General features: G+C 49.7%; 1 protein-coding gene across 3 annotated transcripts in view; it reads left to right on the top strand.

Moving 5' to 3' along the window:
• Window positions 1–755: 755 nt before the first annotated feature.
• UCK2 (uridine-cytidine kinase 2) overlaps window positions 756–14,993 on the top strand; it is a 148,011-nt gene continuing 133,773 nt past the window's right edge. For 2 of the 3 annotated variants that reach the window (XM_033962174.1, XM_033962175.1), the window contains exon 1: window positions 756–899. In XM_033962174.1, coding sequence (XP_033818065.1) covers window positions 804–899 — 96 coding nt within the window. In that variant the 5' untranslated portion in view covers window positions 756–803. The remainder of the gene's footprint in view (window positions 900–14,993) is intronic. The other variant, XM_033962176.1, reaches the window with a different exon arrangement.

Genomic DNA, 14,993 nt, shown 5'->3' with positions numbered 1-14,993 from the left:
TTCACTAAGAAGCACTCAACAGATCTTTCTCACGTCAGGGGTTAAAGTTGGGGCTTTTACTAATCTTATCATACTAAGTAAGTACAGCTTAGCAGAGAGAGACTATCCTTACAGAAAACTACCAAATAATACCATGATGGGAGTCAACTTTTCAGAATTATTGGGGGTACTAAACCCAATGGAAATTCTCTCTCCCGGGACACAGTTAAGAAATTAGTTCAATATAGGGTTTGCTCAAGCTCCTATGTACAGTTTACAAAGCTACATGCCTAACCCCTACTCTTACTTCCCCATGCAGGATTTGGTTCTACAGGAGCAGACAGTAATTTCATCCTGTTTCCTCCGGTTGAAAGAATGACTTTCTGTTGTGGCACGCCAACGCGTATCCCACACAGTCTTGTCCCTTCTCCAGATCCATGCCTTCCTTATGCTTCAGCCTAGTCAATTACTCCGAGGGAGCATGGCTCCTTGCACCAAAGACCTGCTAGGTTCCTCGGGCATCCTACCTGGCGTTTCAGCGGGTCCAATTTTGCTTTTAATCCTACGCTGACATGCACAAAACTAACGCGGGAGCCTTTAATAGAGCTTCGTTCCGGCCCCCTAGAATAGCAGCCTACTTCGTTATGCTGATTCCCTACTGTACAGCTGAGGTGGCTTCTCGGTAGAGCACGAACTGTGGCGGGTTACTTATGCGGTCGAAAACTACAAGTCCCTGCATGCAATGGGACCGGGAGCCGGGGGCCACGTGGTGGAGATATAAGGGAGGCTTTGAGTTGTGGGCCGCGTGGTAGGAAGGAGGTAGCATGGTTGGGGATGGTGAGCAGAGGTTGGTGGCAATGCCGTGCCCTCCTGGACGGCCTTTTCTTATCGGGGTGAGCGGTGGTACGGCTAGCGGAAAGGTGAGCAAGAGTGGTAGGACAGGTGCTTTTTCCCTGACCCTTGTCTTTTGCTCGAAGGGCACGCGAGAGAGATGGTAATGGGGAAGAGCATAGTCAGACTTTCTTGCGTGATACTAACGAGGCTTTTAAGAGTGTTTTACTTTCCTTTCTGTTACTAAAGAGTAGAGTGGGGAGGAAGCGACCAGGTGCTGGGGTTCTGAGCTGGTCTTGTGAACCTCGTGGTGGAGTGTTAAGAGTGATGCAATGACACGAGGTCTTAAGTTTAGCCTTTAGTTTCTTTCGGGTGTGGGGATAGGGCTGAGTCATGGGAAAGGTAGAGCAGGGTGTGGGTGGAGAGAATATTGCTCCAATTCAGTGTACTGTATATATTGACAGGTAGTCTTGTACATCCACAGGCGTGCTGCTCTTGATTTCCTTTTTATTAGGTGTTGACTGCAATCCCCTCACACCCTCCTCCTCCTCCCCCCCCCCACAAATCCTGTTTTCTGTTTCATTTAGTTACTTTTTAAAAAAAATATTGAAGTCTTATTATGAATCTTAACTATGAAAAGCTTATTTAACTCTTTCAGTTGGTGGGAAGGCTGTAAGAAAAAAGTACCCTTACCCTTGTTCTGGAGATTGAGTGAGTGATGTGGCATGATTTTGATTTAATTATTGGGCTGCTATTCAAAACTGAGTGCTGTTGTGCTCTTATTGAATCTAGATGCTAATACAAATCATAAATATGCAAGACAGGTGGCACATTATAGACTAACCAGTTAAGCAGGAGCTTTGAGGACTGGAGTCCATTTGATCAGATTTATGGAGCAAGTAATGTGAGTTAAGAATTAGAGAATGACACTGTGACAAAATTCATCACTGTTCCCATCCCTGTGAATAACCGCGGTAAACAATCTTCATGTCATTCTTTAAGAAGAGAGGGAAGAATCAGAGTATGAATGGCCACAACCACTGACCCTCAAGCTTTGCTTTGAAGAATGCCGGTGTAGAAGGACTGAGGCTGAAATAGACGCTAAAAATGACATGGGATTATTTCCCGCGGTTATCCAGGGGGACGGGAACAGTGATGAATTTTGTCACCGTGTCATTCTCTATTAAGAATCTTGTTACTGGGGGCAAGCAACTTTATTATTTTAGATTTTTCTTAAGAGAATCACCCAAAGAGGTTTACAATTCATTGAATAGTAATTGGGTTCTGATAAGTATTTTCCCTAACAAACAGTGGTATCTTGCCCAGAGTCACAAGGGCTGAGGAAATTGAATTGGCAACTTAGGGTGCTGAGGCAGCATCTCTTACCCTAGGCCACCTCTTCCACTTCACTTTAATAGTCCTCGGTCTCTTGGTTATAACTGGGTCTTTTCTCGCATCTTTTGAGAAGGGACTGGATAGGAAGCTTAATACTTAAATGTATTTGATTTCCCAGCCACTAGTCAAAGAACATAAGAACATAAGCATCACCTCTGCTGAGTCAGACCACAGGTCCATCATGCCCAGCAGTCCGCTCCCTTGGCGGCCCCCCAGGTCAATGACCTGTAAGTTATCTATTATTTAAGACATTTTGCCTGTATAGTATCACTCTAATTATACTCTTCAATCCCCTTTTCCTTCAAGAACTCGTCCAATCCCATTTTGAAACCCAAAATCGTACTCTGCTCTACCACCTCTTCTGGAAGCGAGTTCCAGGTGTCCACCACCCTCTGAGTGAAGAAGAACTTCCTAGCATTTGTTCTGAATCTGTCTCCCTTCAATTTTTTTGAGTGCCCTCTAGTTTTTGTTGCCCCCACCAGTCTGAAAAATCTGTCCCTCTCTACCTTCTCTCTACCCTTCATAATCTTGTAAGTTTCTACCATATCCCCTCTAAGTCTCTGCTTTTCCAGGGAAAAGAGCCCCAGCTTCTCTAGCCTCTCAGCATATGGAAGGTTCTCCATGCCCTTTATCATTTTTGTTGCTCTTCTCTGGACCCTCTCGAGTATCACCATATCCTTCTTAAGGTACGGCGACCAGTATTGAACGCAGTACTCCAGATGCGGTTGCACCGTTGCCCTATACAGCGGAAGGATAACCTCCTTGGTTCTGGTAGTGATACCTTTTTTGATAATGCCCAACATTCTGTTCGTCTTTTTTGAGGCCGCTGCGCATTGTGCCGCTGGTTTCATTGTTTTATCCACCAAAACTACCAAGTCCTTTTCTAGGTTGCCTTCCCCCAATATCATCCCCCCATCGTGTAGTTGTACATTGGGTTTTCTTTCCCTATGTGCATGACTTTACATTTCTCTACATTGAAGCTCATCTGCCATTTATTTGCCCAATCACTCAGTTTGTTCAGGTCCCTTTGAAGTTCTTTACATTCCTCAACAGATCTAACCATACTGGAGAGTTTTGTGTCATCCGCAAATTTTATAACTTCGCACTTCGTCCCTGTTTCCAGGTCATTAATAAATATATTGAACAGAACTGTAAAAAAAAATGTGCGAAGGTGTCATTTTATGGAGGCCCAAGTGAATTCCCTTTTTCTGTTAAAAGCTTTCTGCTTTTTTTTTTTTTTTTTTTAAACAAAACTAAGGCAATTATGATTGACCAGGGCATATTTTGATCAACCTACCTTAGTGTATTAGTCCAAATGTTAATATTATCTAATTTGGCTTGTTATAATGTATTTTATTTGGGTCTGTCCTCCAAGTTAAACAAGATGTAATTAATTAAAAATACTTCTGATCAATTGATTTTTTTTTTTTTTTTTTAACTGAAAGTTTGAGTGCATGTCCTTTGCTTAAATTGCATTGGCTCCTTTGTTCAGTGCATCTTTTTAAAATCAGCATGTTTGGTTTATCAGACATTTTATGAATTAATCTCTGAATTAATATAAGGGCACCATTTGCTAGCTATCACTTGGAGAATGAAATAATAGTTGACCAATTTGTAATTGTCTGATATTTATGAATTTTTAATAGTCTGTTTACTGTTCTTGTGGTTGGACCTTCCTGCCATAGTATATAAGGATGGAACAATTGTTTCCTTTCAACAAAAAAGAAGAGTAAACTTTGCTGTTTGGTAGAGGTGTTTAAGATGTTGAAAAATGAAAAGATGCAATTTCTGGCTATTTTTGCCTAATATGTACAGCACTGAACCAAGTTGGGATTTAACTGTAAATTAAGAAATTGTTGATCAATATGTTTTGTGTGCACCTTTTTGTGTGATCTTAATCTTTCAAATTTACTGTAATATTTCCATTGTCAAGGAGCTTCTTAGCATCCATACCAGACCAGTGAACTGCAATAGAGAAAGTTGTGTGATTTGGGTATTGTATGGTCTAAGAACGCTCAGTATTTCTCAGTCTTTATGGATGGTCATAGATGCTATGAAGCATCTGGTGTTTTACTGACACAGCTCTGAGCCCAATTGGCAGCATGGTTTCATTGAGCACAGGGGCTACCATTCTAAAAGGCTTAAACTATTTCAAAACATTGAGTTCATCTGGAGCATGGGTATAACTCGAATATTTGAGTTCTATCCCCCACCCCCTTTCTGGAACTTCAATGGCATTGGAAGAGGTGCATCTCGATTCACTGGTAAAATGCAATTTGTTACTTTAGCATTTAGTGGCATAAGAGGCTCACTTATACAGCTGTGCTCTCTTTGCATCAGCAGCTGCCAAAAAACAGAGTGTTTACAGGATGGAATTACTTGTTAGCTGTCATTCCTGTACAAATGAAAAGTGACGATGACAGGAGGCATTCCTTTCCCTTCGGCAATAAGCAAGTCTCGGAGTAAAGAGCTATTTCCTAATGTTGGTAAAATTAGGGTACAGAGAAGGGAAACAAAAATGATAAAGGGTTTAGAATGCCTTCCCTATGAGGAAAGGCTCAAGCAGCTAGGGCTCTTCAACTTGGAGAAGACGGTTCGGGGGCGATATGATACAGATCTATAAAATACTGAGTGGCGTGGAAAGGGTAGATGTGAAACACTTGTTCACGCTTTCCAAAAATACTAGGATTAGGGAGCTTGTGATCAAGCTTCTAAGTAGTAGATTTGGAACAAAACAGAGAAAATATTTCTTCACACGTGTAATTAAATTCTGGAATTCATTGCGAGAGAATATGGTGAAATCAGTAATCTTAGGAGGGTTTAAAAAAAGGTTTGAATAATTTCCTAAAAGAGAAATCCATAGGCCATTATTGAGATGGCTTGGGGAAATCCACTGCTTATTCCTAGGATAAATAGCATAAAATCTGTTTTACTACTTGGGATCTAGGTAGGTACTTGGGACCTGGGGTGACCACTGTTGAAAACGGGATACTGGGCTCAGTGGCGTACCTAGGGGGGGGGCGGGCCGCCCCGGGTGCCAGCCCTAAGGGGGTGTTCCCGGCCTTGCCGTTCAGTCCCCCGCCACCCCCGAAGGACCGCTCGCCCCACTGACCTTCCTGCACCACCTGTGAAGCAGCCCGCAGCAGGATCGCGAAGTCAGCGTCAGCATCCCTGCGCTGCTTCCTGCGCCGCGATCCCGCCCCTCCTCTGACGTCAGAGGAGGGGCGGGACCGTGGCGCAGGAAGCAGCGCAGTGATCGCTGACGCTGACATCGCGATCCTGCTGCGGCTGCTTCATAGGTGGTGCGGGGAGGCCAGGGGGGCGAGCGGTCCTTCTGGGTGGGTCGGGGCATCAGGCCTTCAGGGTGGGGCGGGCGGGCAGGCAAGCAGGCTTTCAAGGGGGAGGGGGTGACAGGCAGGCAGGCAGGCCTTCAAGGGGGGACAGGCCTTCGGGGGGGGTGCAGACCTTCAAGGGGTGCAGGCCTTCAAGGGGGGCAGGCAGGCCTTCAGGGGGGTGCAGGCCTTCAAGGGAGTGCTGGCCTTCGGGGGGGGGGGGTGCAGTCCTTCAAGGGGGTGCAGGCCTTCAAGGGGGGGAAAGGCAGGCAGGCAGGCCTTCAAGGGGGGGACAGGCCTACAAGGGGGGGAGAAGCTACAAGGGGGTGGTACAAGCCTTCAAGTGGGGGACAGGCCTTCGGGGGGGGGTGCAGACCTTCAAGGGAGTGCAGGCCTTCGAGGGGGGTGGTGCAGGCCTTCAAGGGGGTGCAGGCCTTCAAGGGGGTGCAGGCCTTCAAGGGGGGGAAAGGCAGGCAGGCAGGCCTTAAAGGGGGGACAGGCCTACAAGGGGGTGGGACAGGCCTACAAGGGGGTGGGACAGGCCTTCGAGGGGGGGGTGCAGGCCTTCGAGGGGGGGGTGCAGGCCTTCGAGGGGGGGGGTGCAGGCCTTCGAGGGGGGGGTGCAGGCCTTCGAGGGGGGGTGCAGGCCTTCGAGGGGGGGTGCAGGCCTTCGAGGGGGGGGGGTGCAGGCCTTCAGGAGGTACAGACCTTCGGGGTGGGTGCAGGCCTTTGGGGTGGGTGCAGGCCTTTGGGGTGGGTGCAGGCCTTTGGGGTGGGTGCAGGCCTTCAGGGGGGGAAAGACCTTCGGGTGGGGGGTACAATCCTTCGGGGAGGGTGCAGGCCTTCAGGTGTGGGGTTTAGGCCTTCAGAGGGGGACAGACCTTTGGGTGGGAGGTAAAGTCCTTCGGGGGGGTGCAGGCCTTCAGGGGTGGGGTGTAGCCCTTCGGAGGGGGGACAGACCTTCGGGGGAGGGGGGTCCTGGTGTAAAAGTACACAGAGGGAGAGAGGGAAGGGGGGTTCAAAGATACGTGCATATGCCAGACTTTGGGGGTTAGAAATAATGGGTCTAAAAACAGAGGAGTGGGAGAGAGATGGTGCATAATGGGATTTAGGGAGGGAAGGAACAGAAAGGGAGAGAACTTGGAAACAGGGGATGGTGTGGAGGGGGGATAGAGATACTGGATAGGAGGATAGTTGGGAACAGAAAGGGAGAGATGGTGGATCCTGGGGTGGTGGGGAGTTGAGAAAAGGTGAATCTGTGGATCGAGACAAAAAAAGGAAAGATGCCAGATCTCCGGGAGAGGGAAGGGAAACGGAAGGGGAGGACAGAGATGGCAGACGGATGGTTAGCACGGAGAAAGGAGACCCTGGCAAGCAAGACAACAAGAGCCTGGGACCAACAAGATTTGAATATTGACCAGAGAACAAAAGGTAGAAAAAATAATTTTATTTTCTGTTTTGTGATTACAATATGTTAGATTTGAAAAGTGTACATGAGACAGCTTGAAATGGGAACTTTTCTATTTTTGTGAATGGCAAGGCTGAGTTCAGTTAAAATATATGCTTTATAAGAAAATATAATAATGTGTTTTATAAAGTTTATAAGCATTGCTGGCATACTCGGTGAGGTGTTCCTAGTGTTGGTGGTGGTGGTAGCATGTCAGTGTGTTGAGAGGAAGAGGTAGTCTGGGAAATTCTGCTGAGCAAACTCTGGGCCCATTTCCACCCCCAGTTAGTCCACTCCACTCAACTGGTTCACACACTGAGTGGGTCTTTGGGTGTTATTTCTGGGTAGTTGTTTTAGAATCTCTTCCAGTGGTTTGTCAGTATCTCCTTCTGGTCCAAGGAAGGAAACTTTGTCAACCTTAGCATTGACCTTCAGAATATGTTTGTAACAGCGCTGCTTGTGTGGCATTAGGCTATGTAGTGATCGAAAGAAAAAAACAGACCTTTGCACATTTTTGCACTATATGGTGGGTGTATGAGGATATTCATTTCCTGCACAGTTAAGTCCGTGTGAAGTTACCTTGTGCTGTATTTGACATCTAGCAAGGTCTCTGTTTGGAAGGAAAGATATAAGCTTAAAAATGAAGTGGCCAGAAGTTATGTTAAAAGTAGATAGCGTAGCTGGTTTTAAGAAAGGTTTGGACAAATTCCTGGAGGAAAAGTCCATTATCCCAGGACAAGCAGGCATGATATTCTCACACATGGGTGACGTCATCTACGGAGCCCCAGTGCGGACAGCTTTTTCAGCAAACTTGCTAGAAGTTTCAAGTTTGCACACTGCACCACGCATGTGCTAGCCTTCTCGCCACTAGAGGGCGCATCCCCACCTCGTGGTCCTCAGTTCATTTTCATCCGCGGAGCCAGAAGCCCTGTGGATAAAATTGTGCTACTTTTGCCTTCTGTCGCCGCGGCTGTGTTCGGAATTTCGACGCGGTCGCTGCGCTACGTTTATTTTCTGTCTTTGTTTTCTTTAATTCTCAAAAAAAAAAAAAAAAAAAAAACATCTCTTTTTTCTTTCGCTCCGGGGGCTCCCGGTAGCCGTGGCCGAGGAACCTCGTCTGTTCCCGGCCTTGTTTTGGGCCCATGTCCCGACCCGTAACGGGTTTTAAAAAGTGTGGTAAGTGTGATAGACTTTTGTCCATCACTGACCCTCACAGGTGCTGTATTCGGTGTTTGGGGCCCCATCACCCGACAGCATCGTGCCCTAAGTGCGCCACTTTCCAGAAACGGGCCCTTACTCGGCGCAAGGCACGCATGGCGGATCTCTTTACCGTCGATACCCCGACGGGGAAGGCCTCGAGCTCGGCCTCGGCTTCGGCCCCGGCCTCGACCTCGGCCTCGACGTCGGACCCCTCGGCTCCCGCGAAGCTGGTTGCCTCGCAGAAGCAAGCCCCGGGTAAGTCTCCACTTCCTTCCTCAGTTTCATCTAACAGGAAGCCATCCTCGGGCTCGTCCTCGGCGGGACCGCAGATCTCGACCCAGCCCAAGGTGTCGAAGGGGTTAGCCCCGAGGGAATACTCGAAACCGAGGTCGCCCTCTGCGGAGCGCCCCCAGGTGTTGCCTCCGGGTCTCACTATCCCGGCGTTCCAGGAGTTGCTTCGCGCTTTGATCTCCTCGGAGCTTTCCGGGGCCATTGAGACCTTGCAGCAGGCTTCGGCCTCGACTTCGGTCTCGGGGGCCCCGCAGTTGGTGACCTCGGCCTCGGGCACCGGCCTCTCGGCGGCCGAAGCTCCCTCAGCCTCGACCTCGACGCTTCCCTCGGACCCGACCCCGGTGAGACAGCCCGAGGTCAGTGTGCGATCCCGAGACAAGCAGCGCCGGGTACGCCGGATCTCCTCCTCCTCGTCCCCGAGGTCGTCACGGGGATCCTCGCCCTCGAGTAAGTCTCGGGCGAAGCACCGTCTTAAAAGGTCTAAGCGGTCTCGAGCCTCGCCTCGGAGGAGTCGTCATTCGACCCCGCCCGAGACCGGAGCCTTGCGTGTCGAGGAACTCCGCCTCGACAACCCAGATCTTTTACGGTCCCCGATCAGGGAGAGTTCCCGTGCCTCCTCACCGAGGCGGAAGGGACGGGCCTCCATACCCCGTACCCCGGGGGGTTCCCCACGGGGGTCTCTTCGCCGGACGGTGTCCCCGACTCCTTCGAGGTCACGGGAGCGTGCCTCTTGGGGTTCGGGGTCCGGGGGACAGTTCGGGTATTCTCGCCAGGCCTCTCCTTTCGGCTCCGTCGAGAAGTCTCGGTCACCCTCCCCGCCTGCACGGACCTCTTCTTTTTCTAAGTTTGTCCATGACATGGCGAAGGCTTTGGGGGTGGACCTGTCGGCAGGGTCACACTATACCTCAGAATTTTTGGAGGAACAGGATTCTCCTGCCCCTCAACGGGAATCCCCCCGCCTCCCACTTCACAAGGTCCTCCTTCAAACCTTGCTGCGGAACCTTGAGACCCCTCTTACAGTGGCGGTAGTGCCCACCAAGATGGAATCCAAATACCGGACCCTTCCCCCTAAAGGGTTTGACAAGGGGCAACTCTCCCATCAGTCGCTCTTGGTGGAGTCGGCTCTTAAGCGCACGCAGCCTTCTAGAGTCTCGGCTGCTGTCCCCCCGGGGAGAGAGGGTCGGACCCTAGATAAATTCGGCCGTCGTCTGTACGCGAATTCCCAGATGGCCACAAGGGTCCTCAACTATGCTTTCGCCTACTCTTCCTACCTCAGGTCCATGGTCAAGGATCTGCCGGATTTTCAGGGGGTGATCCCGGAGTCGCACAGGGATAAATTCGCCACCTTTGCGTCAAACCTATCCCAGCTCAGATTCTATCTGTTTCATGCGGTGTATGACGCCTTTGAGCTTGCCTCGAGGGTCTCGGCTTGTGCAGTAGCCATGCGCCGGCTGGCGTGGCTACGGACCCTCGAGATGGACCCTAACTTGCAGGAGCGCTTGGCCAATCTACCCTGCATCGGGTCGGAGTTATTCGACGACTCCCTGGATGCGGCCACCAAGAAGCTTTCTGAGCAGGAACGCTCTCTGGCGTCTCTAGTTCGTCCGAAGCCTAAGCCGCCGGCTCAGAGGCCTTTTAAACAGCCGCCTAGGCGGTACCCTCAAAAATCCACACCGGCCTTTTCGAGGCCTCCACCCCGTCGCCCTACCCAACAGGGTAGAGGGGGACCCACCAAACCCGCTGCGCAGGGGGTGTCCAAACCGGCGCCGTCTTTTTGACGGGATGAGCGGCCGGGGGCTGGCCCCCGCCGCGAGGTCGCTCAACCCCCTCCCCATCGGGGGTCGGCTCACGGCTTTTGCCGGGACTTGGTCTGGGATTACGTCAGACGCATGGGTGCTCCGGACCGTCTCAGAGGGCTATTCGTTAAACTTCTCCAAACAGCCTACAGACAGGCCCCCCGGGGCGTGCCCGTCCAATCGAAGCCAGTTGACCCTTCTCCGAGAGGAAGCCGGGGCCTTGTTGAGCCTTCGGGCGGTCGAAAGGGTGCCTCTCGATCAGCGAGGCCGGGGATTTTATTCCCGTTACTTTTTGGTCCCCAAAAAGACCGGGGACCTACGCCCCATTTTGGACCTCCGGAAGCTCAACAAGTTCCTGGTCCGGGAGAAGTTCCGCATGTTATCGCTTCCGATTCTATATTCCCTGTTGGAAGAGGGGGACTGGATGTGCTCCCTCGATTTGAAGGAAGCGTACACCCATGTTCCGGTGCATCCCGACTTTCGGAAGTTTTTAAGATTTCAGGTCGGGGATTTGCACCTCCAATACCGTGTACTACCCTTCGGTCTGGCTTCATCCCCTCGGGTATTCACGAAATGCATGGTAGTGGTCGCGGCTGCTCTGCGTTCCCGGGGGTTGCAGGTCTTCCCCTATCTGGATGATTGGCTGATCAAGGCCCCGACAAGGGAGGGGGTTATTTCAGCGACCCAACAGACTATCACGTTTCTTCAGGGTCTGGGGTTCGAGGTGAACTTTCCCAAGTCTCACTTGCAGCCGACTCAATCCCTCCAGTTTATAGGGGCCGTGCTGGACACGGTTCTTCTCCGTGCCTTCCTTCCTTCCCCACGACTGGAGGCCCTGCTCCGCCTGGGCCGGCAGGTTTCGCAACTGCAGGTAGTGTCGGCTCGACGCATGATGGTGCTTTTGGGGCACATGGCGTCGACAGTCCAAGTGACCCCATTTGCTCGGTTGCACCTGAGGATCCCTCAGTGGACCTTGGCCTCGCAATGGCGTCAGGACCGCGACCCTCTGTCTCGACGCTTGACGGTGACTCCGTCTTTCAGACGCTCGCTCCGTTGGTGGACCAGCTCTACCAATCTGTCCGGGGGTTTGCTCTTTCGCGTCCCTCCGCATTGCAAGGTCCTAACCACGGACTCTTCGGAGTATGCGTGGGGGGCTCATCTGGACGGTTTACGAACGCAGGGCCGATGGTCGGCCACGGATCGTCGGTGTCACATCAACGTGTTGGAACTTCGGGCCATTTATCTGGCCGCTCGGACCTTCGGTCACCTCCTGCACGATCGAGTGGTTCTCGTTCGGACAGACAACCAGGTGGCCATGTATTACGTCAACAAACAAGGCGGGACGGGCTCTTGGCCTCTGTGCCAGGAAGCCCTACGGCTTTGGACATGGGCCGTCTCTCAGAACATTTTCTTGCGGGCGGTTTACATTCAGGGAGAGCTGAATTGTCTGGCAGACAAGCTCAGTCGTCTCCTCCAGCCGCACGAGTGGTCTCTGAATTCCCGAGTCCTCCGCGAGGTCTTCGACCGATGGGGGACTCCTCAGGTGGATCTGTTTGCTTCGCCCGAGACTTGCAAACTACCCCTCTACTGCTCTCGGATGTACTCCCAGGACCGTCTCGAGGCCGATGCTTTTCTTCTCGACTGGGAGGGGAGGTTCCTGTATGCATTTCCTCCTTTTCCTCTGATTTTGAGAACGCTGGTTCATCTAAAATCGACCAAAGCCACTATGATTCTCATTGCGCCTCGTTGGCCAAGACAACACTGGTTCTCCCTGCTCCTTCAACTCAGTGTCAGGGAGCCTCTACTTCTGCCTGTCTTTCCCTCTCTGCTGTCTCAGAGTCGGGGTTCGCTGTTACATCCCAATCTTCAGTCGTTACATCTGACCGCTTGGTTCCTTTCTCCTTGACTTCGATTCCGGTTTCTCACTCAGTGCGGGAAATCCTAGAGGCCTCTCGCAAGGTATCGACTAGGCTTTGCTATTCCCAGAAGTGGACCAGATTTTCTTCTTGGTGCTCCACCAACCACCTGGACCCGGATTCAGTCCCTGTGTCTTCGGTCCTGGAATATCTGTTGCATCTCTCGAATTCTGGTCTGAAGACGACTTCTATTCGAGTGCATCTTAGTGCAATTGCTGCATTTCATCAACATCTCGAGGGTCGTTCCCTCTCCTTGCATCCTCTGGTTTCTCGTTTCATGAGAGGTCTTGTGAATGTTCATCCCCCTCTCAAGCCTCCCCCTGTGGTATGGGATCTTAACGTGGTTTTGGCTCAACTGATGAAACCTCCTTTTGAGCCTATCGATAAAGCTCTTCTTAAATTTCTTTCTTGGAAAGTAGTCTTTTTGATTGCGCTCACGTCCGCTCGTCGGATTTGCGAGCTACAGGCTTTGGTGGCGGACCCTCCTTTCACGGTGTTTCATCATGACAAGGTGGTTCTTCGCACCCATCCTAAATTTTTACCTAAGGTTGTGTCTGATTTCCACCTCAATCAGTCCATTGTTCTTCCGGTATTTTTTCCAAAGCCCCATTCTCATCCTGGTGAAACGGCGCTTCACACGCTTGACTGTAAGAGGGCGTTGGCTTTTTATCTCCAACGTACTAAGTCTCATCGGAAGGTTCCTCAATTGTTTTTGTCCTTTGATCCTAATCGGATAGGACATCCGGTTTCCAAGCGTACCTTGTCCAACTGGTTAGCTGCTTGTATCTCTTTTTGCTACGCTCAGGCTGGTCTCCCGCTCTCGGGTCGAGTCACGGGTCATAAGGTCCGGGCGATGGCAGCTTCGGTTGCTTTCCTCCGTTCTACTCCTATGGAGGACATATGTAAAGCTGCCACCTGGTCTTCGGTTCATACGTTCACCTCCCACTACTGTCTGGACTCCTTGTCCAGGAGTGACGGCCGGTTTGGCCAGTCGGTGTTACGTAACCTGTTTTCCTAAATTGCCATCTTCCCACCTGCCCTCTGTCTGGTTGGCTTGGAGGTCACCCATGTGTGAGAATATCATGCCTGCTTGTCCTGGGATAAAGCACAGTTACTTACCGTAACAGGTGTTATCCAGGGACAGCAGGCATATATTCTCACAACCCGCCCACCTCCCCGGGGATGGCTTTTCTTTGCTGGATATGGAACTGAGGACCACGAGGTGGGGATGCGCCCTCTAGTGGCGAGAAGGCTAGCACATGCGTGGTGCAGTGTGCAAACTTGAAACTTCTAGCAAGTTTGCTGAAAAAGCTGTCCGCGCTGGGGCTCCGTAGATGACGTCACCCATGTGTGAGAATATATGCCTGCTGTCCCTGGATAACACCTGTTACGGTAAGTAACTGTGCTTTGTCTGTTATTAAGACATGGGGGAAGCGTCTGCTTGCCCTGGATTGGTGCACTCAGCAGCAACAAATACTAGTTTTGGCTGGCTCTTTCCCCGCATTTCTCCTCTCTTCCCCACGATTTAATATCCAGTTCAGGCAGTAAGTAAATACATCGGCAGGGGGGGGGTCTGGTAAGTCTTGGGGGCTGGGGATGGAAGGTGAGAATCAGTTCTGTAGGCTATCAGAAATTTGCTTAATTATCTACTCACATAGAAAAGCAGTAAAGTCAATAGGTTCTCTGAGTGGGAACAACCTGTTTGATCTTGCACTCTTGTGATTGACCAATTGTTTATTACTGTTTAATTTATCACATTGATTAATTTGAGCACACCTGAGGTGTCCTATGATGGTGTGCACTGCAGGCAGAGGGTGATTAACCTGTGCCTTATTGTGTAAAGCGCTGGAGAATTCTCTCCTCTCGCTTACCTCTCACGCTGAGGACACCCTGCTTCAGTATAATCATTTATATGATTTATCTTATAAACATTATTACGTGGTCTTTTCCTCAAGTGCTGAGACATCAGGTTGTTCCCACTTGGAGAACCTATTGACTTTTACTGCTTTTCTGTGTGGCTTTAACATTTTTGCTATTCAGTATACCTAAACTATTATTCAGTAGAAAAAATTTGGTTTGTTCAATCAAATCCTGTGTGGACATTGGACTTCTATGAGTGAATGTTCTGCTTGATTGAACAAACTAAATTTTTTCTACTGAATAATAGTCTAGGTACAATGAAAGTAAATAGCAAAAATGTTTGAGTAGATAATTAAGGAAATCTTTTTCATATTGCTTGCTTATGGACTGGGAAAAAAGACTGTTCAAGCAAATGTCTCCAGAACTGCTTTAATGGAAAAATGTGATTTTTTTTTTTAAGTACTTTGTGAAATTTATTGTTGTTGTGAAATTTATTGTTGTACTTTGTTTAAACTTAAAAAGCGGTGTCATTAACAGTGAATCGAATCGAAAAATCGATTCAACAGGGTGAATCGAATCGAATGAAATATTTTTCTCTGAATCGGACAGCACTATTGGCTACCATGAGAATGGGCTACTGGGCATGATGGACCATTGGTGTGACCCAGTTAGGCTATTCTTATGTTATGTTCTCATCTGTAGGGGCCTTTGTTTTCACTTCTTATTTTAATGTATTTTTTTCCTGGGAACTTATCAGTGTTTTTTTATAATGGGAACAAAAATGGAAGAGAATTAATGTGTGTGGAATGGGGGGGTAACTAATTTCTTCAGCTAAATAATTCAATCCACTTCAAACAGACATAGGAGAACTTGTGCACCATTCACACACCCTCCAACCAAAAACGTCAAAAGAAAAAAACTGTTCGACAACCTCCTAGCCATTCGA

This window comes from Geotrypetes seraphini, chromosome 10, assembly GCF_902459505.1.
Source record: "Geotrypetes seraphini chromosome 10, aGeoSer1.1, whole genome shotgun sequence".
NCBI lineage: Eukaryota > Metazoa > Chordata > Amphibia > Gymnophiona > Dermophiidae > Geotrypetes > Geotrypetes seraphini.
The sequence above is the reverse complement of the archived record's forward strand: the minus strand, read 5'-3'. Positions and strand labels throughout refer to the sequence as shown.